Below are 23,914 nucleotides of genomic sequence, written 5' to 3' on the forward strand. Positions count from 1 at the left end.
AATCTTACTCAGGTCGCCTTAAACCACTGCAATGATCACAGGTACAAAACACCCGTTATTAGTATAAACATCAAGCTGCAAATATGGGCGTAGTGGTTAAGGTACATGAATGGGTCGGTGGTTCGATCCTCTGTGTAGCCACAATAAGATCCGCACAGCCGTTGGGCCCTTGAGCAAGGCCCTTAACCCTGCATTGCTCTAGGGGAGGACTGTCTCCTGCTTAGTCTAATCAACTATAAGTCGCTTCGGGTAAAAGCGTCAGCCAAATGACACGTAATATAATAAAGCTGAAACTAGCTAAAGGCGTAGAACAGCAACTGTAGCCTAATTTAAAACTACCATTAACGCAGGGGGTGTAGACTCCAGTCCAAAGGACCGTGACGTCTGATGGCTTTTGATGCGTTTTAGAATTCAAGTAATTAAGTCACTGATTGGCTAAAGTCACCACACGCCCTCAAAAAGGCGGCAGCAATATTATGGGGATTACCTGCATGTTAGCAAGGTCCCAGACCCAACATACCCACCGTCAATGTATTCACTTCGTTCACACGGCATTAGTCCGCTTCCTGACCTCTTCCCTTAGCTGGAGGATTTGAGTTATATTTAACATATAAAAACTCCAGGGAATGGCTAACCGACGGTCTAAGTACAGAACTGCATACCTCCCTCATTAGAGTGCTGACAGAGTTTTGGCTGAGAAAACGAAAGAAGGGAGAGAGTTTGACGCGCACATATGCTAGTTAAATCATGCTATCTCGCCTCTGCTAAAACACAAAAGGAAACGAGTCCAGTGAGTTCAAAGTCAGCCAGAGGTTGATATATGACAAAACTGAAATGCTGGCGCTTTTATAAACGGACATTGGCTTAAATGTACTCACCATTCAGTCAGTGTGCTACGTTAAGTTACTTTATTAAAAGTAACCTTATATATGCATATTTTCAATTCTAACATTTGATTTAATGGAACATATAAGCAGTTTGTATTCATATTATATTTCTAACGAAGTCTTGCCACACGAGGGCAATCATTTTACATTAAAAACTGAGATTAAAAGATCTAAATTCCGACTGGAGAAAGTAAGACACGTGAGACTTTATTGTTAACAGGGAAGAATTTCAAATTCTTAGCTTCTATGTATTATTTGAAACATAAGCGTGACACATGAACAATGTTAACACTTGTAACAGGACACCAAAACAAACTAATTTTGTGTCCAATTATATTGGTTTGCAAGTAAGCGTCGAATACTGTTTACAATGAAACTGCAATAAACTCTTTAAACCCCCATAAAATGATTAATAAAAAAAAATTAAAATGAACGAACACACCATTCAGCCACTGGCTATTGGATTAGCAGTGATTGGAAAATGCTCCGGACAGACAAACAGTTGAATTGTATTCGGAGTTCCAATTGCAGTCATTACGGTCATAAACAGGCCCCAAGAGTGTGCACTGACCAATGTACTGACCTAACCCAGTTCAGCTCAAACCGCTATAAATATGCAGTATTTGGTTTACAAGAAATATCACTGGCCATTTACTCTGTTGCTGTAAGGGATGGTTTCAATCTCACCACCCATGATTATGTATTAGGTGTGTTTTCAGAAAGGACGCTAAATGATTCTATCCTGGGGTCTGAATGCAGAGAACAGCCGGAGCTCCACTCGTTCGAAATGTCTTCAGCCGACGCGACTTTCTCGGCTATCGATGAGGATGTCAGACGATCAGAAAGAGAGAATAAATCACTCCCAACATGTCTGGCTGACTTGCTCAGTAGTATGGTCTCCTTGGATTGTTCTGAAGGACAAAAGGAAAATAAAATTAATGATCATTAAATTATAATTAAACCGCAATATCGGCAACGGTAACTAAGATTGCCTTCAATCAAAGCAATGATGGTGCAAGTCTTATCTGAGGAACATGCGTTTTACTGTGCAGGGAAAGTCTAGCCTAAATAGTTATTTCATAGTGCATTTTTTTTAAAACATATAATTTCACAAAACAACCTCTCTTCCTTTTTAGGACTTGAACCTTGTGAACTGTATGAATAGATTTTTATAGTCTTGCCTCAACTCAAATGCAACAGTCTGCCATGAGGGCCCAACAGCTGTGCTGACATTATTGTGGCTACACCTGGACTTGAACCACCAACCTTTCCGGATCCCAGTCATGTACCTCAGCCACAAGGCTACCCTACATATGAAACCAATATCAAGGTAACACACAATCTACAAAACATTGTAGACTATTATTATTTAACTTAATTAATAATGATGGGGTGGCCTGGAGCATAGTGGGTAAGGTACATGACTGGGACCCGCAATGTCGGTGGTTCAATCCCTGGTGTAGCCACAATAAGATCGGCACAGCCGTTGGGCCCTTGAGCAAGGCCCTTAACCCAGCATTGCTCCAGGGGAGGACTGTCTCCTGCTTAGTCTAATCAACTGTACGTCGCTCTGGATAAGAGCGACTGCCAAAGGCCATTAATGGAATGTAAATGTAATTAATTCAAAGTCTCGCTGAACGCAGTTTGTAGCTGTGCAGGTTTGTCTACAGCCACGTTACCAGGGGGTTTGGTCTGAAGCGGTAGGCCAGCATCATCCTCTTGCGGAACGCATCGTACTCGTCATCATTGTTGGACAGCTCAGCGGGGCGGTCGACTCCGAACCCCGCACCGTCCACTGCCGTAGAGCCCCTGGAACGAACACACACACACACACACACACACACACACACACACACAGTTCAGTCACAGAGCCAACCGGACTTACTGCTCATTCTGAGGAAGCAAACACACAGGAGTCTAGGCAAAACTACGCAAATGAAGCTTGCAGCGTGGGAAGTGGTGTTCACCATGTGCCATGAGGAGGTAAAACTACGCAAATGAAGCTTGCAGCGTGGGAAGTGGTGTTCACCATGTGTCACGAGGAGGTAAAACTACGCAAAATGAAGCTTGCAGTGTTGGGGAATGGTGTTTGCCATGTACCACAAGGCTCATTCAGCACAGATAGAAGGACAGAAGAATGAGGCATAGTCCTAAAGGAGAGACAGCTAGGCGAGAGAATCCAACTACTGCCACAACGCTGGAGGACAAAGCGGCACTCGAATGAATAATCAACATGTTCAAAATTACAGCATGTTGGAGTTAATTCATGTCGTTTCCTCATACAATCCATCAGGGTTAGTACACACTCATTTTCTTTTCAGTTCACTGACAGTTTGACATCATGTCCAACCCTGTATGCTTCACAGCCACTAGATGGCACTGCTGCTCATAGAATGAAGCAATATACTCATGCATAGCTCTCTGCTTACAATTTTAGAAGACAGTGTACTTTATAGATAATGTGTTTAAGCCAAGACTGTATAATACTTCCTATAATTGAGCAGTCTTCAATAGGTTACTAAAGCATGAATATTCATGATTTGGGCCACAGATTTAGGAGGTTTTGATGAACTCATGAGCAGAATACAATACAATATCAATGTAAAATAAAAATATACTATACAGATTACATTACATTACATTACATTATTGGCATTTGGCAGACGCTCTTATCCAGAGCGACGTACAACAAAGTGCATACCCATAACCAGATTATACCATTCAGGATTTGCCATCGTTAAAATTGTTGATTGCTCTCATGTTCTGAAACAGCAAGATTTCAGTCAGTTTTATATAATTTCAATACGATTCGAGGAACACTGTGTTAGTCAGATTTTCATCAAACATAGAAAAAGAAATAATAATTTTACTCTTAACCATCAACGGACTGTCTCATCAAACAGCTTTTTCTGTCAGGTCTGTGAAAGACCTCACGCTACCCCATGGGGAATGTTTGTTTACGCGAAGCACTTAAGACCTTTTGTTCCAATTTACTTTCTGTTGTAAACTGGGGGAAATGACACGCTGTACGAAACACAAGCCCTTTGAGTATTAAGCAACAACTCCTCTCATTGTACCTCTGACCACTTAACTAATAAGTTCCAGAACCGTTTTAGTCCAAAAAAGTTCAAGAGCGGCAAATTCCCAGCAATTGTAAACGAATCCAAATGGCTCTGCAGTGACGTGATGAAATAGGACAGGGCATCTTCAAGTGAGACATTTTTATTGGTTTAAATCTGCCTCAAATGAAAGAGACCATTAGATTTGATGGGCATTTCTTAACTACCAAAGATCGTTATCTATACAAAACAAACTCTTCCGATAAAACACTGAAATAGGCATGTGTGTATGAGAGAGAGCAGGGTTGTGCGTGAGTGCAGATGTGTTTGTAGGTGAGTGTGTGAGTGTGTGTGTTGATGTGCGAGTGTGTGTGTGTTTGTGTGTGTGTGTGTGAGAGAGAGAGCAGGGTTGTGTGTGTGTGTGTGTGTGTGTGTGTGTGTGTGTGTGAGAGAGAGAGAGAGAGCAGGGTTGTGTGTGCTTTGTGTAGATGTGTGTAGCAGAGTGTGAATGTGGGTGTGTGTGCCTGTGTGTGTTTGTGTGTGTGTATGAGAGCAGGGTTGTGTGTGTTTGTGTGTAGATGTGTGAGTAGCGGAGTGTGTGTGTGTTTGTGTCTGTGTGTGAGAGAGAGAGAGAGCAGGGTTGTGTGTGCTTTGTGTAGATGTGTGTAGCAGAGTGTGAGTGTGGGTGTGCGCGCGTGCTTGCGTGTGTATGCATGTGCGTGTGTGTAGGTGGATATGCCTGTGTGAGCACTCCTACCTGTTGACAGGGTTCTTGATTCCCTGTCCATCAGAGCCAAGGCCATCCCCATCCTTCCAGCCCATCTTCATGAGCATCTGGAAGCCGATGTTCTCCACAGTCAGCTTGAACTCCTTGTACTCGGAATAGTCCGGGTCACGTCCTTCCTGCATTGCCACGGGAACAACGCAAACCGTCAGGACAGGCAAAGATGACCAGATCTGGGTGAAATACGTCTTGGTTCTGTCTGGGTCAAAGACTCTTCTGCACTATACTGAGCTTGTCTGGTGTGTTGGAACCCATGAAATACTCTCAAACACACAAACTCAGCCCTTCTGGAGCTCTTGGTTGGCTCAAATGCACAGAAAAGTATTTGAATACAAAACAATTATGCATTTGACCCAGGTCTGAGGATGACAGACTTCCAAAACGTCCAGCACAGTCACAAAGAAATTAGATCAGCTGTCCTATACTGCCAAGAAGTCCTTGGCTATCGGTATATGCCATCAGATTTCTTTGCAGTGACCAGGGGTGAAGCTAGCAGGGAAAGCTTTCCCAGGTACTCGTGGGTCCAGGGGGCCCCTAGAGGTGTGTGTGTGTGTGTGTGTGTGTGTGTGAGTGTATGTGCAGTGGGAACCCCTTCTCATATTTTTGAATCCCGGCACAGGTCATTTCCAGCTCTTCCCCAGGTAGAGTTTGGGACGCGGCCTCCTCACTCACCTTCAGAGCCTTAAAGGTCTCCATGAACCTCTCCAGCTCGTCGGGAGGCAGGAAGTCCCCGATGAAGTGCTTCCCCTTTCCCATCTCAGTCAGCTGTTCCGCCCACTCTGCAAGCAGACAGAACCAATCAAGCACAGAGCGCATTCACCCTCTCCGGGCGCAGAGGTGGAAACTCACGGGGTCAGAAAGTAAAAGTCCTGCCACGCGTTTCCTGCACCCATGACTTAACTCAACCAGCTGATTTCAGGAATTAGATCTACCTGCTGGCTGGAGAACTGTGCTAATGAGCAAATCCAGGTGACTGGAACAAAATAGTGGGGAGGATTTTCACTTTATTAGATTGCAGAGGTGGGAAACCTAGGTTCATAAAGTAAAAGTCCTGCCTTGCGTTTCTTCCACCCATAAACTCAGCCAGCTGATTTCACCAATTAGTTCTACCCCCGGCTGAAGAACTGCGCTAATGAGCAAATCCAGGAGATTGGAGAAGAACACCAGGGAGGACTGTTACTATGTGAACCTGGGCTTTGCCCTTCCGGTGGGGGGGGGGGCGAGGAGGCAGCGCTCACCCCGGGTCTTCTCCATCTCCATCTGCCGCAGGCGGTGCTCCCAGGTGCCGTCGTCCTGGTCGACCTCCTCGTCGCTGTCGTACTCGTGCTGGTGGTCCCGCACCGCCTTCTCCCACATCACCTGCATCTCCTGCATCGCCCGCTTGTGCTTCATGATCATGTCAAACATCTCCTGCATCTGGGGTGGAGCACGCAGAGATGCACACGCACACGCACACACGCAACCACAGACACACGCAACCACAAGCGAGCCCAGAAGCATGTGAACACACACACACACACACACACACACACACACACACACACACACACACACACACACACACACACACACACACACACACACACACACACACACACACACACACACACAGAGAAAATAGCAGCACACGTGAGTTCACAGTCAAAGGTGTGAGCACAACTGCCATTAATCTTCAGATGACCACAACCATGAGACCATAATACTACTGCTGCTCTACAGGCCTGGACTAAACAAAAATACTTCAACTACGGGTAAGATTAAAACAGATTACTGACCATTTTAATAAAACAATTTTAATACAAACTTTTATTTCATCGATATTGGGCATAAATGTTCACAACAAAATTTGGGTTATTGTTATTTATTGTTTTGAGCAAATGGTGTATAAATTGGTGTATGATTTCAGGCTTTTTTGTCAGTCCAAAATCCTGAACTGGTAGCAGTGCATCTTTAAACATTGCTAAAGATGATTCATACAATCGACTTTTGATTAACGTACAAATGAATTTTGAGTTCTAGCCCAACCATAATTGTTATTTTTAATGAATAATTGATCATTTCTATCTTTAATAATTGAACACAGTTTAATATGCATTTTAAATAGGCCTTTGCTAATTTGATTTTACCGTGATTGTAGAAAGTTCTAATTAGAGGGAAGACCTGGACTTTGAAGTCATTTGTCATCCTTGATAGCATTTCATAATTTAATAATTCCCTTAACTCAACAGTCATTAATACTGTATTATAAAATACACAGGCACTGTGGCTACTGCAATACCATCAGCACCCTAGAGTTTGATCTCTTTAGCCCTCCGTACACCTGATCTAGCCTGAGTCAGAGTGGACAGACTATAGCCACAGTGAGTGAGCAGAGCCACAGGCTTTTATAGCCAGGCACCCCTTACCTCCTGCTGCTCTTTGAGCTGTTTCTTCTGATCTTCGGAGAGTTCTGTCACCCCCACCAGCCCCACCGGCTTGCCCTTCTTGTACCCCAGTCCTCTCAGCTCCTGAACTGCAATACACGTCAGCAAGAGTCAGCGAGAGTCGGCAAGAGTCGCCTGCATCTCACCAGGCCCGGCCACACACAGTTCACACTCAGAACTCAGGAACGGGGGAGGGGAAATCACATTCAATTTCCTAATCAATATTTACTTGGGATATCACATTTCATGAGCATATGAACTTGGAAAATATCACACGAGGCAACTTGCTCGCTCACTTACGCATATGCGTAGCCCAGATAAACAGGTGTAAAATGCCCATCAAAATTTGAGCTAGGCTACGAGAAATTGTGATTCGTCCTTCCCCCGTTTCATAAACATACAAACTTAAAATATCACCAGAGGCAGAGGACAGGGCAGTTTGGGGATACATAATTGCAGAAGGTAACTCAGAGGGACAGGGCCGTTTTGGGGATACAGATATGCAGGAGGTAACTAGTTTGGGGGCACGGATATGCAGGAGGTAACTCATAGAAGGCAGAGCAGTTTGGGGGCACAGGTGTGCAGGAGGTAACTCATAGAAGGCAGAGCAGTTTGGGGATACAGATATGCAGGAGGTAACTCAGAGGGACAGGGCCATTTGGGGGCACAGATATGCAGGAGGTAACTACTTTGGGGGCACGGATATGCAGGAGGTAACTCATAGAAGGCAGAGCAGTTTGAGGGCACAAATATGCAGGAGGTAACTCATAGAAGGCAGAGCAGTTTGGGGATACAGACATGCAGGAGGTAACTCATAGAAGGCAGAGCAGTTTGGGGATACAGATATGCAGGAGGTAACTCATAGAAGGCAGAGCAGTTTGGGGATACAGATATGCAGGAGGTAACTCATAGAAGGCAGAGCAGTTTGGGGATACAGATATGCAGGAGGTAACTAGTTTGGGGGCACAGATATGCAGGAGGTAACTAGTTTGGGGATACAGATATGCAGGAGGTAACTCATAGAAGGCAGAGCAGTTTGGGGATACAGATATGCAGGAGGTAACTCATAGAAGGCAGAGCAGTTTGGGGATACAGATATGCAGGAGGTAACTCATAGAAGGCAGAGCAGTTCGGGGATACAGATATGCAGGAGGTAACTCATAGAAGGCAGAGCAGTTTGGGGATACAGATATGCAGGAGGTAACTAGTTTGGGGGCACAGATATGCAGGAGGTAACTAGTTTGGGGATACAGATATGCAGGAGGTAACTCATAGAAGGCAGAGCAGTTTGGGGATACAGATATGCAGGAGGTAACTCATAGAAGGCAGAGCAGTTCGGGGATACAGATATGCAGGAGGTAACTCATAGAAGGCAGAGCAGTTTGGGGATACAGATATGCAGGAGGTAACTCATAGAAGGCAGAGCAGTTCGGGGATACAGATATGCAGGAGGTAACTCATAGAAGGCAGAGCAGTTCGGGGATACAGATATGCAGGAGGTAACTCATAGAAGGCAGAGCAGTTTGGGGATACAGATATGCAGGAGGTGGCGCGGCGTACCGGACAGGGAGGGGCCCTCGGGCTCCGGCGCTGCCTCGGGCGGGATGATGATGGGAGGAATGGGGAGGTCCACTTTGTCGTCCTCAGACCCCCAGCGGCTCTTCCTCTTCCTCTTGGTGGCGGTGGGAGCAGCGTCGCCGTCCTGCGCGGGCGGGGGGGCCAGACCCGCCGGGCTGAACGGGGGCGGGTAGAAGGCGGGCGGGGGGCCAGGCAGGCCGGCCGGCCTCTTTAGCGCCACGGCGGGATCTCTGGCCGGGGGGGGCGGGGGGCTCGGACTCCGGGAGCCCTGTCGGAACTCCTCCACCTTGTCCCGGTAGAAGCGGTGAGCCGCGCTATTGGGCTCGTACAAAAACCTTCAGGAGAAAGAGACGACGTGTTTCAGGCTCCCCTGTCGGCCGTGACGTTCGGCCTCAGACGGCTGACATTTCAGCTTCTGAGGAAAGGTCACGGCTCGATAATTCATGAAAGGCCCACGCTCTAATCCCATTTATGCACCGTGCAGGTAAACAAGAGCCAAATAAGAAAACAGCATAAGCCACCCAAAAATAAACTGAATGCAGATATGCTGCCAACTTCAATACATCCTCAGACAAAAGGACTACAAAAGCTCCTGAACTCTGCTGGGCTGGACAGCGATACAGATCCTTTAGCCAGTGGTATCGCTCCAAGATCACCAAATGCTTAAAAGATCATGTTGCATGATACAATATCACCATATTTCTTATAAACAGGGTTTGATTTAACCATGCAAAGGTAGAGCCCAATTAATTTGAACAATTTGTGAATGTATCTTTAGCCTGAAAATGGCCTTTTCCAAAAGGACACCAGAAGCTCTATATTCCTGCTGTTCTCAAATTCCCCTCGGCCCAGACCCATGAAACAGCAGGTAACGCAAAACAAAATGGAAGGGCTGACAAAAAAAGCACAAGCAGGACAGCTCCCCTTCAACCACACTCTTTACTGTAAGGGTGCCATTAGCAGGAGAATAGCATGACACAGGGTCAGGTTTTTTTGTATTTTGTTTAACCGTTATGGCTTACATGAATGCTACAAACTCAGCCCTGTTCCTGGAGATCTAGCCCGCATTGTATGTTTTCATTTCAACCATAATTTGGTCACCGACTGCTTCAAATTAGCAGCTCAATGACATTTCTCGCTGCTGAATGAGGTGTGCTTTGTTAGGGTTGGAGTGAAAACCCACAGTACAACAGATCTCCAGGAACAGGGTTGGGCAGCTCTGCTGGAGCTGCTGAATGAGGTGTGTTTGTTAGGGTTAGAGTGAAAACCCACAGGACATTAAACTTCCAGGAACAGGGTTGGGCAGCCCTACTCTAGTTGCTGAATGAGGTGTGCTTTGTTAGGGTTGGAGGGACAGCTCACATGAGACCAGACCTCCAAAAACAGGGTTGGGCAGCCCTGCTGTAGCAGCTGAATGAGGTGTGCGCTTTGTTAGGGTTGGAGGGACAACCCACATGAGACCAGACCTCCAAAAACAGGGTTGGGCGGCCCTGCTGTAGCTGCTGAATGAGGTGTGCTTTGTTAGGTATGGAGTGAAAATTCAGAGGACATTAAACCTCCAGGAACAGGGTTGGGCAGCCCTACTATAGCTGTTGAATGAGGTGTGCTTTGTTAGGTTTGGAGTGAAAACGCACAGGACATTAAACCTCCAGGAAGAGGGTTGGGAAGACCCTGCTCTCCAGAAAAAGAAGGTCCGGCAGATGGCGGGCTCACCCACCTGAAGGCGGGGTTGTCTCGGTTGTGCTGGGCGGCGATGGCTTCCACCTCAGGGCCGCCATCCGCCACAAACCTGGCCAGCTTCTCGGCCACCCGCTGGGTTTCCTCGTCCACTGGGGGGGAGACTTTAAGCAGGCTATCAGTACTGGGGTTCAACTCACACAACTACTCAACTGCAACATAGACTCTACAGCAAGCAGGGGGATAAGAGAGGGAGGGGCATGGGGAGATTGAGAGGGGATAGGGAAAAGGAGGATTGATGCATTTTAAGCTCCCCCTTAATCCCGATCAATCTAATTATTTTCCCCCCCTACTTAGCGTAAAGGGACAATCTCAACCTAGGGGGGGGGGGGGGGGGTTTCACGGCTGCATTTGAACATGTTTTGCCACAGTATTTAAGAAGCTGGAATGACCTTCTGGACAGGAAGAGCAGAAACCAAAATAGCTCTAAGACCATGATTACATTTTTAAGTCAAGATAACCTCCGACATCTCTGGCAACTGGAAATTCCATGAAAGAACTATGCTGTCTCAGAGATAGTGGATCCCACTTAACTCGCTGTCTTAACGCGGACATGTCCTGCTGATCAACCTAATTTTGAGTAAGGGAATTTGGGGGGAAGTAATACTTAATGGTCAGGTTGCTCTTGTGGGCTAGACCACAGACTCCTGCATCTTACCAGTGGGGCGTGAGGGCGTCTCTGGTTTTGGGTTTTCCTTTCTTATTTCGGCAACTTTCTTTCTGTAGTACAGATAGTCCCGGCTATTTTTATCATACAAGAACCTGCGCAAAGACAAAATGAAAAACGTTTTTAAGAGAGAACTGGAGAGGACAATCCATGCTGTATCGGGGGTACACTGTAAGAATTGATCATTTCCAGCCAACACAAAACACTCACAATATTACTGAAATGTTGGTGTAAACCTTGCATGGCAGCTAATCGCTGTTGGTGTGTGTGTGTATGAATGTGTGAATGAGAAGCATCAATTGTACAGCGCTTTGGATAAAGGCGCAATATAAACGCCAACCAGATGTTTTGTCAATGTTTATAGCATTGGCCCAACATTGCGAGAATGCGTTTGTGTTAGCTGGGTGTCTATCAGAGAGACTCACGAGAAAACGGGGTTGTCTTTGTAGTCCTCCATGGCCTTCCTCTCCAGCTCAGGCCCCCCTTCAGCCACAAACACGGCCATCTTGTCCAGGATGATGCGGACGTCGGGGTCCTCTGGGGGGGAAACTTTAAGCAGGCTATCAGTACCGATGCTTACGCGCACACACACACTCACGCCGCTATTCCGACACAAGGGTTCACTGAGAGCCGGGGAGGTGGGAGGGAGTTAAGAGGGAACAGAGTGGGAGAAACAGTCATTTTCATTCTTTTCAAAACACTGACGCACACTGTATGAGCAATACAACGCTTCCTGGAGCCGCTTTTGGCTCGTCTGAATATTTACAACAGCTGAATAATGTCCTATGACGAATGTGCTCCTCTACACTCGGCAGTAGCTTGTAAACAATCATACAGTACATCTTCCCAAAACTGCATAACTAATCCTCATCATAAAACTGTTTATACATGAGCTAGTTGTGAAATCGTACTCTAGCTTGGAACGTCAAGCAAAACAATTCCGGTAGCTCTGATACGTACATACAAATCGTCGGGTCTGAAAGGAGTATTGTCCTCGCTTTACAGTGTGCTTTACCATTACAGCCAAAAAGTTCCTTAAACTGGGGCAAGGACAATGGCTGTGGCGGTTACCTTTGACCTCCAGGAAGTGCGAATCGTCGGTTTCCTCGTCTTCGTCGTCAGGCGAGAGGAAGATGCTGGGCCGCGGCGGGCGCGGCGGGGCCTTCTTCGCCTGGGAGTAATTCTTGAACTGGTTGAGCATGCTGCTGATGCCCAAGCCGGGCCGTTTCCCGATCAGGATGCTCTTCTTCTGTGGTTGTGCGGCCCCGGAGGACGGCCCTGGGGCGGAGGCCGCTTCGCCTAGGGACTCACTGTTGGACCCTGCATTTAAAGACAAGCTGAAATCAAAATTCACTTTTTCCTCAAATTAGACAAGTCTTCGTAACTACACGAACACGTCTTGAGGTACATATTCCATAAAATTTACGAAAATGTAATACTTCCTATTTCACACCAAAAGCTTTTTTTTCCCCCCAATTCAGTACTCAGGAAGAGATCTGATGTCATTGTGTACGAGTGGGCATGTACGTCGATCAAATGTCTGTTAAATTTATCCGTTCCCCTCCAATCAATATCCTTTTCACACAGCGGCACGCATCCTCATTAGACATCAATAAAATGGACTCCATGTCCACTAGTGCTGCTCTAACTTCCGTTTCAGCCTGTATTGAACCACAGAACAGCAAACCACCCTGACTGTGGATTAACAATACTCCCAGTGTGAAAATATTTTACACAAGTATGATAGCATATTTTGGGCTTTCCTTAATACTATTATAACAACCCTGAGAGATACAGGGTAAACTGCTGACAATATTATATGTGACATTGACACACCAATCCAAAGCAAGTACAGATGTCACGTTTCAGAAGACACACGGCAAAAGTTTGGCAACAAAGAAACAAACCTTTTAAATTTAAGCAAAGAGAATACATCTTAGAAAAAATGCCATGGCTAAACACATTGTTGTAATTTAAAATAACATTTCTGCAGCATTAGTGTAATTTGTAAATGTCATTGATTTCACGCGAATGCAGAAATACATAGAACACAAATATAAATGAATATCCTTACCCATAAAAACAATGCAATTTACCTCAGTGAATATAATTTTTATCTTGGGTACAATAGGACCTTGTATTGGGTCTTAATGCTACTTGTCTTGTTCCCAAAGCACAAAATAAGAGCACTCCCTGACCCCACCGTGTAAAAAAGGGGCCAAACACATACCCGAGTCTGAGACCGGTTTGTCCTTCTGCATCTTCAGAAACTGCTGGAGGAAGCTGCCATCATTGGTAAATTTGTTGGAAGAGGGACCCTGCGAACTTGGAGAGCTGTGACCGAAGAAATATATGTTATATCACCAAAACATCATTACGAAAACCAACTCAACGACACATAGCAGAAAACAATGAGAATATTATTAGACCACAACTGCAGGATCAGTATGTTGCAGTAGTGCGAGCTACATGTTCTTAAAACATGCATAGTAATTATTGGCCGGGGTATTCACCTTAATTTTGAATTCAATTCAATTCTATTTGTATAGCGCTTTTTACAAAGGGCCTTTGCAGCTTTACAGAGAAACCGGGGCCCAAGAGTACGCCTAGGGCAACAGTGGCAAGGAAAAACTCCCTGGAAACAGGAAGAAACCTTGAGCAGAACCTGACTCAGTAGGGGAACCCATCTGCCGCTGAATTTCTACAAACTGAATTATATAATCAAAAAACAATGACAGAACCTACCTTGGGGGAAGTGGCTTACTGGGAGCCTGGGGGCTATTCTTTGCTTGTGCAGCCATCTTTGCCTCAATTTCCCTTTTCTTCTGCGCAATCAACTCTTCTTGCCGAAGAATATTTACGCTCATCTTGTTCTTCTGAACTGGCCTGGCCTTCCAGCCCGCCCGTCCACCTGAGAGGGGAGAAAAGAAAAGGGGGGGCGGGGCAGAAAAGAAAGGGGGGGGGGGGGGGGAAAGAAAAGGAAAATACAAATTAACTTTCTGGTCCTGCCAGACTGCTATAAATTATGAATGAATTATGAACTACATCATTATTTTAACTAACTACATGCAATAGAAGTGTATATTGGGTGGTTACACTACTAGAGAGAATTTCACGATTCACAAAATGCTAATTGTTCATGTTCATGACTAGCCATTTCTAAATGGAAATGGGAAGCTAGTGTCGAATTATAACTGCCCAACGTTATACTAATATAATAAGCAGCCTGCTCATGAGATGAGCCGCCTCGGGAACAGCATACACACCCACGTTTAGCACAATCCTTTTGTCAATCCAAACACCACAAAGATTGCTGCGGTCAAGTTACATGAGAAACCAACCTTAGCCATCTTTGCCTAAGCGAAGAGCAGTTAAGAGTCAACTAAAGTGTATGTCACTTCCATTTGTAGCTGCATCGATGTAGCCAGTTATCTAACCTTAGCTAAGCACTAGATAAGCAACAAAACGTCGTGCTAGCTACATTAACATTACAGCTAAGTTAAGTTAGCTACATCGGTCTGCGTCAATCCCATCCAATATACGTAATCTATTCAACAGATGCATCTAACATTACCCATCAAAGCAAGAGGACTAAAAATAGTGATACAAACAGCATAATGTTACGCAGAAAAAGATTCGCACCGATTTGGGTGTGTAATTGTTAGCAGGCAAAGTTATCTGGCTAGCAAGCTAGCTGGTCTAGGAAATTGTCAGTGCTAGCTAGCTTCCCTCGTAGCGAAAGCTATTTTTATACATTCAATAATTAAACCTGATAATAAGGAAATCAGGAAATACAATTGTTACGTTAGCTACCTGGTTTATATGCATGATCAACTTTCTCTAGATTAGACTGAGCACAGGAAACGGCGTTGCTAGCATGATAGCCTAGCTTCACAAGCGCAGCGAGAAGTTGGTGAGGCCCAGCTTGCTTGTTAACTAGCTTACGTTAGCTAGGTAATTGACTTATATCTCTTTAAAACAATAACAGGACTGCAAATAAACATACTTTTACTAAGATCCCTGCATCATGTTTTACGCAAAACGTAGACTTAACCATACATTTAATCTGGCTGTGTGTCTATCTATATTTATGGATATGTTTACCTGCATCGCTCCCCTCCATCGTTGTGTACGTTTTCCCCCTCGGATATTGTTACCATAGCTTCCGGTGAACGCACAATGAAAAGAATTGACGTATTTTTTTTGAACGATGGAACAACGCGGTCGATTTTGACTGGTTAAAACTTTGCTGCTGTGATCTCGAAGCCAATCACATGGTAGTGAAATCGATTTGGGTTAGTTGAATAGTCTCGTCTCGATAATTTAGGATAAATGTAAGAAGTATGGTCTATGATCTGGATGATCATTGTTTATGTAGGCCTATTGAATTACGTCAAATTACAGATTTTTTATTTATTCTTACACCAGAATTACTACTATCGATTGCAAGTATATGACTTGAAACATTCTTATTGAAAGGTATTGCTGGTTTTGATTTCTTTTCTGGTGCCATGGTTGCTGTTTATTTCCTTATTTACTCTAAAATTGAAAAAAATGGTATGCACAATTTACATGCAGTATTTCAACCCACCAAAATGTTTTATTCCTTATTTCTGGAAGTTAGTTTACAAACAGTCCTGGGAATCATGAGAAGAAGAGTCTCAAAAAGAACACACACACAGACACACACACACACAGACACACACACACAGACACACACACACACACACACACACACACACACACACACACACACACACACACACACAGCTGTTGTATGTTTCCTGCTGCCCTTTCACCACTTTCTTTTATTATTTCTGCTCCCAACTAACCCCTTTACTTTTGTGGCTATTTTTGTTATTGCGTATTATATTAATTTGACATACGATTATGCTGTTATTATGGAGTGTTGCTACGCACTATACAGTATGTATGCGTTGTAATCATATTTCATTTTATTTTAAGATCATATCAAGTACCCATTCTCATAACAGCTCTGTTTATTTTCATGCAAAGTAGCACTCTTCCATTATGATGCTGAATCACTGATGGGCTATATCCTTGATTTAATGGCTCCTTTGACATGCTCTGTACACAATTGTCACAATGACCATGTTGCTTGGTATAAGAATAGAATAAATGCTGCAGCCCCTACCCAGCAAATGATGACAATGAATTGGTTGACCGCACAATGACAGTAAGTAGAAATATAAAACAGCATGCTGTTCAATTATGGTCGCTGCTTCCAAAAAATCATCTTAATCACTCTCAACAACGGGGTTCAGAGTCCAAACACTCCCCGAATGGATTTATTTCTTCCCATGCTAGGATTGGCGCCTTGAAGTACGGCCGTAGGGTCAGCTAAGAGATCGCGAGCAGGGTGAAGTGATGGATCGTTATTGTTCCCGGAACACGAACGGCTGTGCATTGTCACTGCAGCTCGTCTGCTTAGCGCAACTGTCAAGCAGAGCGCGGGAGTTCATGTTGGAGGGGAGCGGCGGTTGGAGTTTACAATTATGGCTGTAGTCCTTCTGGCAGCTCTGCATCTACAGGTCCGGTGTTGCATTTAAAAGAAAACTTTTTATTCAGTTATTTATTCGGTTATTTTATCTTGTTTGGTCATTTTGGAGGATTCTCTTCAATGCACAATGTTTCCCATATGGGCTCAGTCATGTCAAGCTTAGGTAGCGGCGTTTATTCAATACCATCAACTAGGAATGTATTTTCGTTAAAGTTTGAACAATGCTGCATACTGTAGGACAGTCTTGTTCCCACCCATTCAATTAATGGCTTATTCAAGAGCATGGGAGCAAATGTCCACATTCAAGAAGCCATTTAGTTCTGAAGAAATATGATTCAGACAGGTGTAAGAAGCACTAAAAAGTTCAGGTCTAGGTTAGACTCAATCAGTTAAATTGCAGACTAGGTTGTATTAGGATGTAATGTACACAGTACAAACCAAGCTTACACTCACAGCTAATAGGGGTAATACAAGGGAGACTATATTTGCCTTGATTTCCGTGGCTTTAGCAATGGCTGAATATTGATACTTCAATTAAAGGTAATATCAAAATCCATAACCCAACATTTAAACTGCACATTTCAGGAAACTTTCTGTTCAGCTTTTGGGTGGTAGCACGTCATCACTTTGGGAACTAGGCAACTCGTAGGTTGAGGTTTGGTTCTTGGCTGGTTATGCCATTGTGTGCCTTTGCTCAAATAAATATTCAGCAGTTCAAAGGGCTGTGCATCTCCACTGCATGTTACAGTGAAATTCTTCTTAATTCAAACTGTAGACACAGTGGACGTAATCATGGAGGTAGACGAAAAAATAAGTCTGTATTTCCCTCTCCAGTAAACCGTCTGCTGTCACAGTTTGCTTGGCCTACAAGGCTGGGTATACACAAAACAAGCACGTATAAGCACGATACAGTATCCGTGGTACCATAACCTACCTTTTAAGGGGGAACAATTTGTTCATTAGAACAAAACAACGAAAATATATATAAATTCATTGCAACATCAATGTGGAAAAAAATAGCCAGTGATTAAGGACATCTGGACTGCGCTTTCCAGTTGCATAATTACGTTCTCCTGGAGTATGTTAAGAGCGAGGAACGTGCGTTTTGATAGACTTGTCATTTTGGCAAACGAGCCGTTTCCTTTCACGAGTCTATAAAGGGCCTTAGTTCCATCGCGGACATTCATTCGAAAAGCCTCACGCAAAGAGAAGTTCTGCAGGATGATTCGTGGAACTCCAGATTTTGTTGCTGCGGCAGCTGCTATCTTTGCTTCTATTTTGGCCTGTGAGTAACGCACTTCTAGAAGCTCTGGTATTTATTGATTTAAAATAATGAACTTCAACAAGGAGGATGAAGAAAAAAAACCCATAATCATCTGCTTGTCAGAAATCTAGTTTTAAAGTTCGAAAATGACATTTAGGCCTACTCAAACACGGATTTCTGAAAGCACGTTTGTCATACGTGAAATTGACTATATTGATTGATGCATGTTCTCATAATTTAGGGATAATTTTTTTTTAGCTATATCAGCAAAATAGAGATGTAGCTAACACCCATACAAATGCCGATAACGTCCCACACGTGCGATTACATTATTTTTGAAAGACGTTTCTGCATCCATCAGCTGTTAACAGTACCCCGTTTGGCTATGTTTAAGGTGAATGCATCACGGGTGGCCAAGAAGCGACCGCGCACTCTAGACCCTACATGGCATCGCTTCAATGGAAGAAAAATGACAATTATAAGCATGAATGCGGTGGATTTCTGGTAGCAGAGCAGTGGGTCATGACTGCAGCCCACTGCCTACGTGACGGGTGAGTACACGACGCGAGATGGGAAACGATATTTTTCTTTTGCCAACATATCTGAGAAACAAAAGCATGTTCTGGGAAAATTAATAATATATCCGCTTAACCTCCGCCCATTTTGTAGCTTGGTTGATTTAACTTCCATACCACAGTTGTCCTTATTTCGTACCTTTATTTACAAATACTGGTTGATTTGTTTTCAACCTCGACATTGATTGGCTGTCCTTTTTTCTATGAAGTTTTTCTATGATTATCACCAAGAAATAATACTATTGTAAAAGTGTATAATTTTGTTTTATAGGGCAAAGGAGATGAAGGTGGTTTTAGGGGCACATTCCCTAACAGAATCTGAAACTTCGAAGCAGGAATTTACTGCTCCTGGCGTTTTCAGTCACCCTGATTTCAGCACTGATAACTATGACAACGATATTGCTCTGCTAAAGGTAAGATATTATCACCCCTACTATAGAAAAGTGCAAAACGTGGGGTGTCTCGGTGGCGCAGCCTGTAGAGCCCTGACCGCATACTCATTGCGAGCCGCGACATTGGCGGTTCGAATCCGACCGTTCGTCAATTTGTCTTCCCCCCCTGTCTCTCTATACTATACTGTTCAATAAAAGGCCACAAAAATATCTAAAAAAAAAAAAGCAAAACGAGATATTATATGACTCATTCCAAAAAGAATATGTGGCATAATTTTCATGGAAAATATGTATCAACAGACTGATCAATTCTAAGGCAAAGTTAATTCAGAAAACATTAAAAGTAACCATTTTGTTTACAACCCTCAACATAGTAATATGGGAAAACAATTTGTGAATATAAACTTGTGATTGAAGGAAGAACAATAATTCGTAATAGCACTAGTCATTTGACTCCTGCTGTCTATGACTGATTATAAAATTCAGCCCAAATGAGTTCCCACTAGAGGAGAGGATTTAAAGCAACATTTTAATTAGTATCCAATAACATCACATAGTAATTATTTCAAGTTATACATTCAAGGTTCATTTTGATTTAAGTTGTGTTTTCACTTCTAGGTGGTAATAGCTGGTCTGTGACTGCTCTCACAGCCTGAGCCAATGTCGCCCCAAAAAATCGCATATTGATTCAGTATAGGCGGCACGGATGGTGCAGTGGGTAGCACAGCCGCCTCACAGCAAGGAGGTCCTGGGTTCGAATCCCCGTCGGCCAGGGCCTCTCTGTGCGGAGTTTGCATGTTCTCCCCGTGTTTGCGTGGGTTTCCTCCCACAGTCCAAAGACATGCATGTTAGGCTGATTGGAGAGAGTCTAAATTGCCCATGTGTATGAGTGTATGAGTGTGTGAGTGTGTGAGTGTGTGAGTGAATGGTGTGTGTGCCCTGCGATGGACTGGCGACCTGTCTAGGGTGTATTCCTGCCTTTCGCCCAATGTATGCTGGGATAGGCTCCAGCCCCCCTGCGACCCTGTTCAGGATAAGCGCGTTAGGATAATGGATGGATGGATGGATGATTCAGTATAGAGCGCGACGTTTCGTTGCTGAACACGGGGAGATGCGAGCCGGAGCGGCCCCTGACCCTGTCTCCGTGGGTTCTGCCAGCTGGATCGCGCCGCGGTCCTGGGCGACTCGGTGAAGACCCTGGGGTTCCAGCGCGATGGTGCAGCCAACCCTCAGACTACCGACGTGGTCAGCGCGGCCGGCTGGGGCTCCAGGAACAACCTGGGCTCCAGGCCGGACAAGCTGCAGGAGGTCGACGTCGCGGTCCTGCTCCGGGGCCTGTGCGGACGCATCGATTACTACGGCGACGCCTTCAACGACAACCTGATGTGCGCCTCGGGGACCCGCAAGGACACCTGCGATGTAGGTCTCCTCCATCTTAGTCCTCCCTCGCCTTCCACTTACTCCACCCACACCGATATGTTTCTGTTCTATGAGTACTTTTGTCTTTGGTTGTATTACATTAGATTGCAGTCATTTAATGCTAGTTCTCTCGCCTTCAACTTATTCTACCCGCACCGATAAGTATCTGTACTATGAGTATTTTTGTATTTTGGCTGAATTATATTAAATTAGATTAGCAGTTGTTTGGACACTTTTAGCCAAAGCGACTTACAGTTGATTATCAAGGTGGGCTTAAGGGCCCAAAAGGTGGGCTAATCTTATTGTGGCCACCCTTGAACCACCAACATTCTAGATCCCACCTTGGCCACTAGGCTATAGGCTGCCAAATCACTTGAAGTCCTCTCAGCCAGATCAATCAATGGGTGTAAACTGAATAGTTTACAGAGAAATCATTTTATCCCCTATCGCCCGACTCCTCCTCCCCCCTCAGCCCTCCCCTTTTCTTTGATCGCTCCCCGTCCTGATCCGGTCTCGCTTTTTGGTTTCCTTCTCCAGGGAGACTCAGGCGGTCCCCTCATCTTCAAAGGGGTGGCGGTCGGCATCACCTCCAATGGCGGGAAGAAGTGCGGAACTCTCCGGAAGCCCGGTTTGTACACCATCATCTCGCGCTACACCCAGTGGATCGACAGCACCATGCAGAAGTGAAGTAGACCTGTGCAGGACTAGCCGAATCATACTCTTCTCCAGCCCTACTCAGCTCCACGTCCTGCGGGCCGCAGTGTCTGCAGGCATTTTCTCCTACCGGGCGCAACACCACCTGTTTACACTAGTTGTTTTTCCTGCTTGGTTCAAACAATAAGCTATTTAGTGAAACCAGGTGGGGTAGCTCACAGTCCTGCTCGATACATGGTTTTTATATCAGAGGGCACAGATTCAGCCTAGTCCTTGACTAAATTCAATTTTGAATACAGATTAATTCTCCATACAAAAGCCTACTTAGTCCAGGACTATGCTTAATCTGTGCCTGAGAAACCGACCCTATATGCATTTTCTTGAAAGCTCATGTAAATAAATCAATAAAGTTTGTATTTTAGCAGTGCTGTTAATTAATTGTCTGTTGTGTGATGTACCAGTTTTGTATCATAGCTTATAAGATTGAAAAAATCTGCCATGGTCATTGTATTTTTTTTTTCTTTCAAAATGATGAGCTCTTTGAACTCCTGATGCAGTGTGCTGAACCACCAGATGATGGCAGCATCAATGGGTGTTTAAAAGTCCATTTTAGTAGTTTCCTTTACTGTCCCAGACCTCTGTCCCATCTAGTCCTCCTGTGATTACTGTACACACACACACACACACACATACACACATAATGCAATATATAATGTTTGGGACAAAGATATATTGTTCACATATTTGGCTCTGTACTTCACAGTTTTAGGTTCATAATCAAATAATTTGCCTGTAGCTAATGTTCTGATTCTCAGCTTTAAAGGTTTTTGGTTTCACCATGTAGGACCTAGAGCCCTTTTTGTATGTAACCCCCCCCATATGGAGAGCACTGTATATGAATGCATTAACAAACTATCCCCTTGTTTTAATTTTCCTTTCTTATGGATTGTTTAGAAAGTTACAAGGGCAAGTGTTGTACCCTAAATGTAGAAATTCTATACCTTACCATTAATACCCATACATATAACATTTGACCAATTCATTTGTAAGGGATGGGTTGGACATTTGAAAAACAGCTGGGAGGGGCTGCTTTTATGGTGTCAAACGCAAGCCAAAAATGTGGACTTTAATGATCTACAGATGCTTTGCACGTACAACAAATGTTTTGTTTTTTATTGGAAAACCCCAACTTCCTTGTGAGTATGACACATAATTTTAAATGATGTAAAGTTGGATGGCTTGGATGAGGAACGTAAATGCCACTCTGACTGTGAAACCACCTGTTTGACTTCAGATATTCTGTGAATACCTCACTGATACCTCCCCGGTGAGCACGTGAACCTGTGCACTGAACACACTGTATGACTAAGAACACAATTTTCTCCTGTTTCACTTTGAGAACAGGTATGGTGTAGACATTTTCATAACGGACTTGGTCGAAAAACTGATTGTAGAAATTAAAACTTGAAATGAAAGGACTGCAGTAGCAGAACAGCGGGGTTTTTGGAGTGAAGGCCCAGAATTTCCATGTACTTTCCGTCCCGAGCCAGAAATTGTGAGTTATGCTCATCTTTGTCTTCCAGCCCTTGTAATTATTCCAAGATAACTTTATTGCTCTCTTCTTTCCCCCAGTGCTTTGTGCTTACCTATATATTTCATTCTTACATTATTTTCAGATGGGACAAACAGATCTCACTCACTCATTATCATAGTAGCAGGCCCTCAAGGAATTGTATTGTAACATTAAGAATTTCTAGTACGCAAATGTCTGTAGCATTTAATGACAACTACAGTACATTCTGAAAAAACTATGCATAAGTTAATGTGAAAAAATACATTTCAATTGATCAACAAAACAATGAAATAAAATACAAAAGTAAAAAATAATAATAATAATTGATCTGGTAACATTTTTCAGCTCTGTTCCAAAATCTCTTGCATTGACATTCAGCTTGGAGTAGACTAAAAATAGGAATCACATGCATTCTGACCATCGGTTATAAATCTATAGCTTCTACTTTTAAATATAACTTGTTTCAGTTTGTCTGTCTCTACTCAAAGATCACACAATTTTGAAAGTTCAATTTTGAAAAACAACCCGTGTTGTGTAACAGAACAGACTTCTTTAGAAAAGATCTAGTGTTTCACGTCTGTTTTTTTCTTTTCTTTTCTTTTTTTGTCTGGGGCAAGAATAATAGATACCCTTTCATATTCTACCTTTTCTCAAGTAGTTTTTATGTTCTCTCCCGAGGGCTGTAATACTATTGATTTATGATCAACATGGTCAGGTTTGTAAGATACCGCTCCAGTGTGCAGGGGTATTGGGTTTACCGAGCTACCTTGAGAAATATCCCCTGTGTTTGGCACATCGTATTGAGAATGAGTAGGAGTTTCTGTCTGACTCTGCACCAGCCAATCCATATTCCCCCCGTCCTGAGGGAGATTTAATGTAACCCGGCTTGACCTCTGACCTCTAACTGCCATCCGGGCCTGGCTGAGTGTTAGAGAACGGTGCCTCTGCGAAGAAAACATTATTATCCCTCTTCAGTCCTTGTGGTTTTAATTCTCACTCTGTTTGGAAAAGGGTGCAGTATTCATAGTGACAAGCTTCCCACATGGTCAATATAATTTGAAGAAGAATATTTGTATTAGTGGAGGACAGATGGTCCAGTTGTGCATGTTGTTACAATGCACCATTCGTGCAATGTAAGTTGAATGCATTTTGGGCCATATCTTCACAAGTTGAGCATTGTGATCAATAAAATAAACCAATATGCACATCTGTCCTCCACTAATATAAATACTCTTCCTAAATGACATCGGCCATGGATGCTAGCATACTAGCTTTGCACCTTAGCAGTGTAGCTGCCATCTGTGCACCTAATGTGAAAGAAAATGGACATCCTATAATCCGTAAAAATGTTTTTCTTTCTCTGATGTAACTGAAGTATGAT

The 23,914-nt window shown here is 43.9% G+C and overlaps 2 protein-coding genes across 3 annotated transcripts; one reads left to right on the forward strand and one right to left on the reverse strand.

Annotated features, from left to right (window-relative positions):
- Nucleotides 1-1,078: 1,078 nt before the first annotated feature.
- On the reverse strand, nt 1,079-15,364 carry sugp1 (SURP and G patch domain containing 1). Of its 2 annotated transcripts, none has more exons than XM_061240156.1 (14): nt 15,240-15,364; nt 13,881-14,046; nt 13,366-13,469; nt 12,207-12,455; nt 11,561-11,684; nt 11,127-11,230; nt 10,449-10,572; nt 8,714-9,066; nt 7,136-7,242; nt 5,969-6,146; nt 5,403-5,509; nt 4,704-4,849; nt 2,567-2,696; nt 1,079-1,798 (listed from the first exon to the last, which is right to left on the reverse strand). In XM_061240156.1, the coding sequence occupies exons 1-14, from the start codon at nt 15,256-15,258 to the stop codon at nt 1,772-1,774; spliced, it is 1,938 nt and encodes a 645-aa protein (XP_061096140.1). In that variant the 5' UTR covers nt 15,259-15,364; the 3' UTR covers nt 1,079-1,771. The 2 variants fall into 2 exon arrangements, with proteins under 2 accessions (XP_061096140.1, XP_061096141.1); XM_061240157.1 differs by lacking the exon at nt 15,240-15,364 and adding an exon at nt 14,949-15,088.
- A 2,430-nt stretch (nt 15,365-17,794) lies between these two features.
- Nucleotides 17,795-21,394, forward strand: cfd (complement factor D (adipsin)). The gene is made up of 5 exons (XM_061237375.1): nt 17,795-17,941; nt 18,315-18,471; nt 18,767-18,908; nt 20,046-20,306; nt 20,844-21,394. The coding sequence occupies exons 1-5, from the start codon at nt 17,878-17,880 to the stop codon at nt 20,991-20,993; spliced, it is 774 nt and encodes a 257-aa protein (XP_061093359.1). The 5' UTR covers nt 17,795-17,877; the 3' UTR covers nt 20,994-21,394.
- The last annotated feature ends 2,520 nt before the right edge of the window (nt 21,395-23,914 follow it).

Source organism: Conger conger, chromosome 4, assembly GCF_963514075.1.
Source record: "Conger conger chromosome 4, fConCon1.1, whole genome shotgun sequence".
In the NCBI taxonomy this organism is placed as follows: Eukaryota; Metazoa; Chordata; class Actinopteri; order Anguilliformes; family Congridae; genus Conger; species Conger conger.

Excerpts from the sequence above, each read along its gene's own strand:
- sugp1 (XM_061240156.1), bottom strand. Across the intron at positions 9,067-10,448 it reads CGAGACAACCCCGCCTTCAG|GTTTTTGTACGAGCCCAATA; the intron begins GTGGGTGAGCCC and ends TTTCTCCTGAAG. Across the intron at positions 5,510-5,968 it reads GGAGATGGAGAAGACCCGGG|AGTGGGCGGAACAGCTGACT; the intron begins GTGAGCGCTGCC and ends GTCTGCTTGCAG.
- cfd (XM_061237375.1), top strand. The coding sequence starts at position 17,878 with ATGATTCGTGGAACTCCAGATTTTGTTGCTGCGGCAGCTGCTATCTTT. Across the intron at positions 18,909-20,045 it reads ACGATATTGCTCTGCTAAAG|CTGGATCGCGCCGCGGTCCT; the intron begins GTAAGATATTAT and ends GGGTTCTGCCAG. Across the intron at positions 20,307-20,843 it reads CCCGCAAGGACACCTGCGAT|GGAGACTCAGGCGGTCCCCT; the intron begins GTAGGTCTCCTC and ends TTCCTTCTCCAG.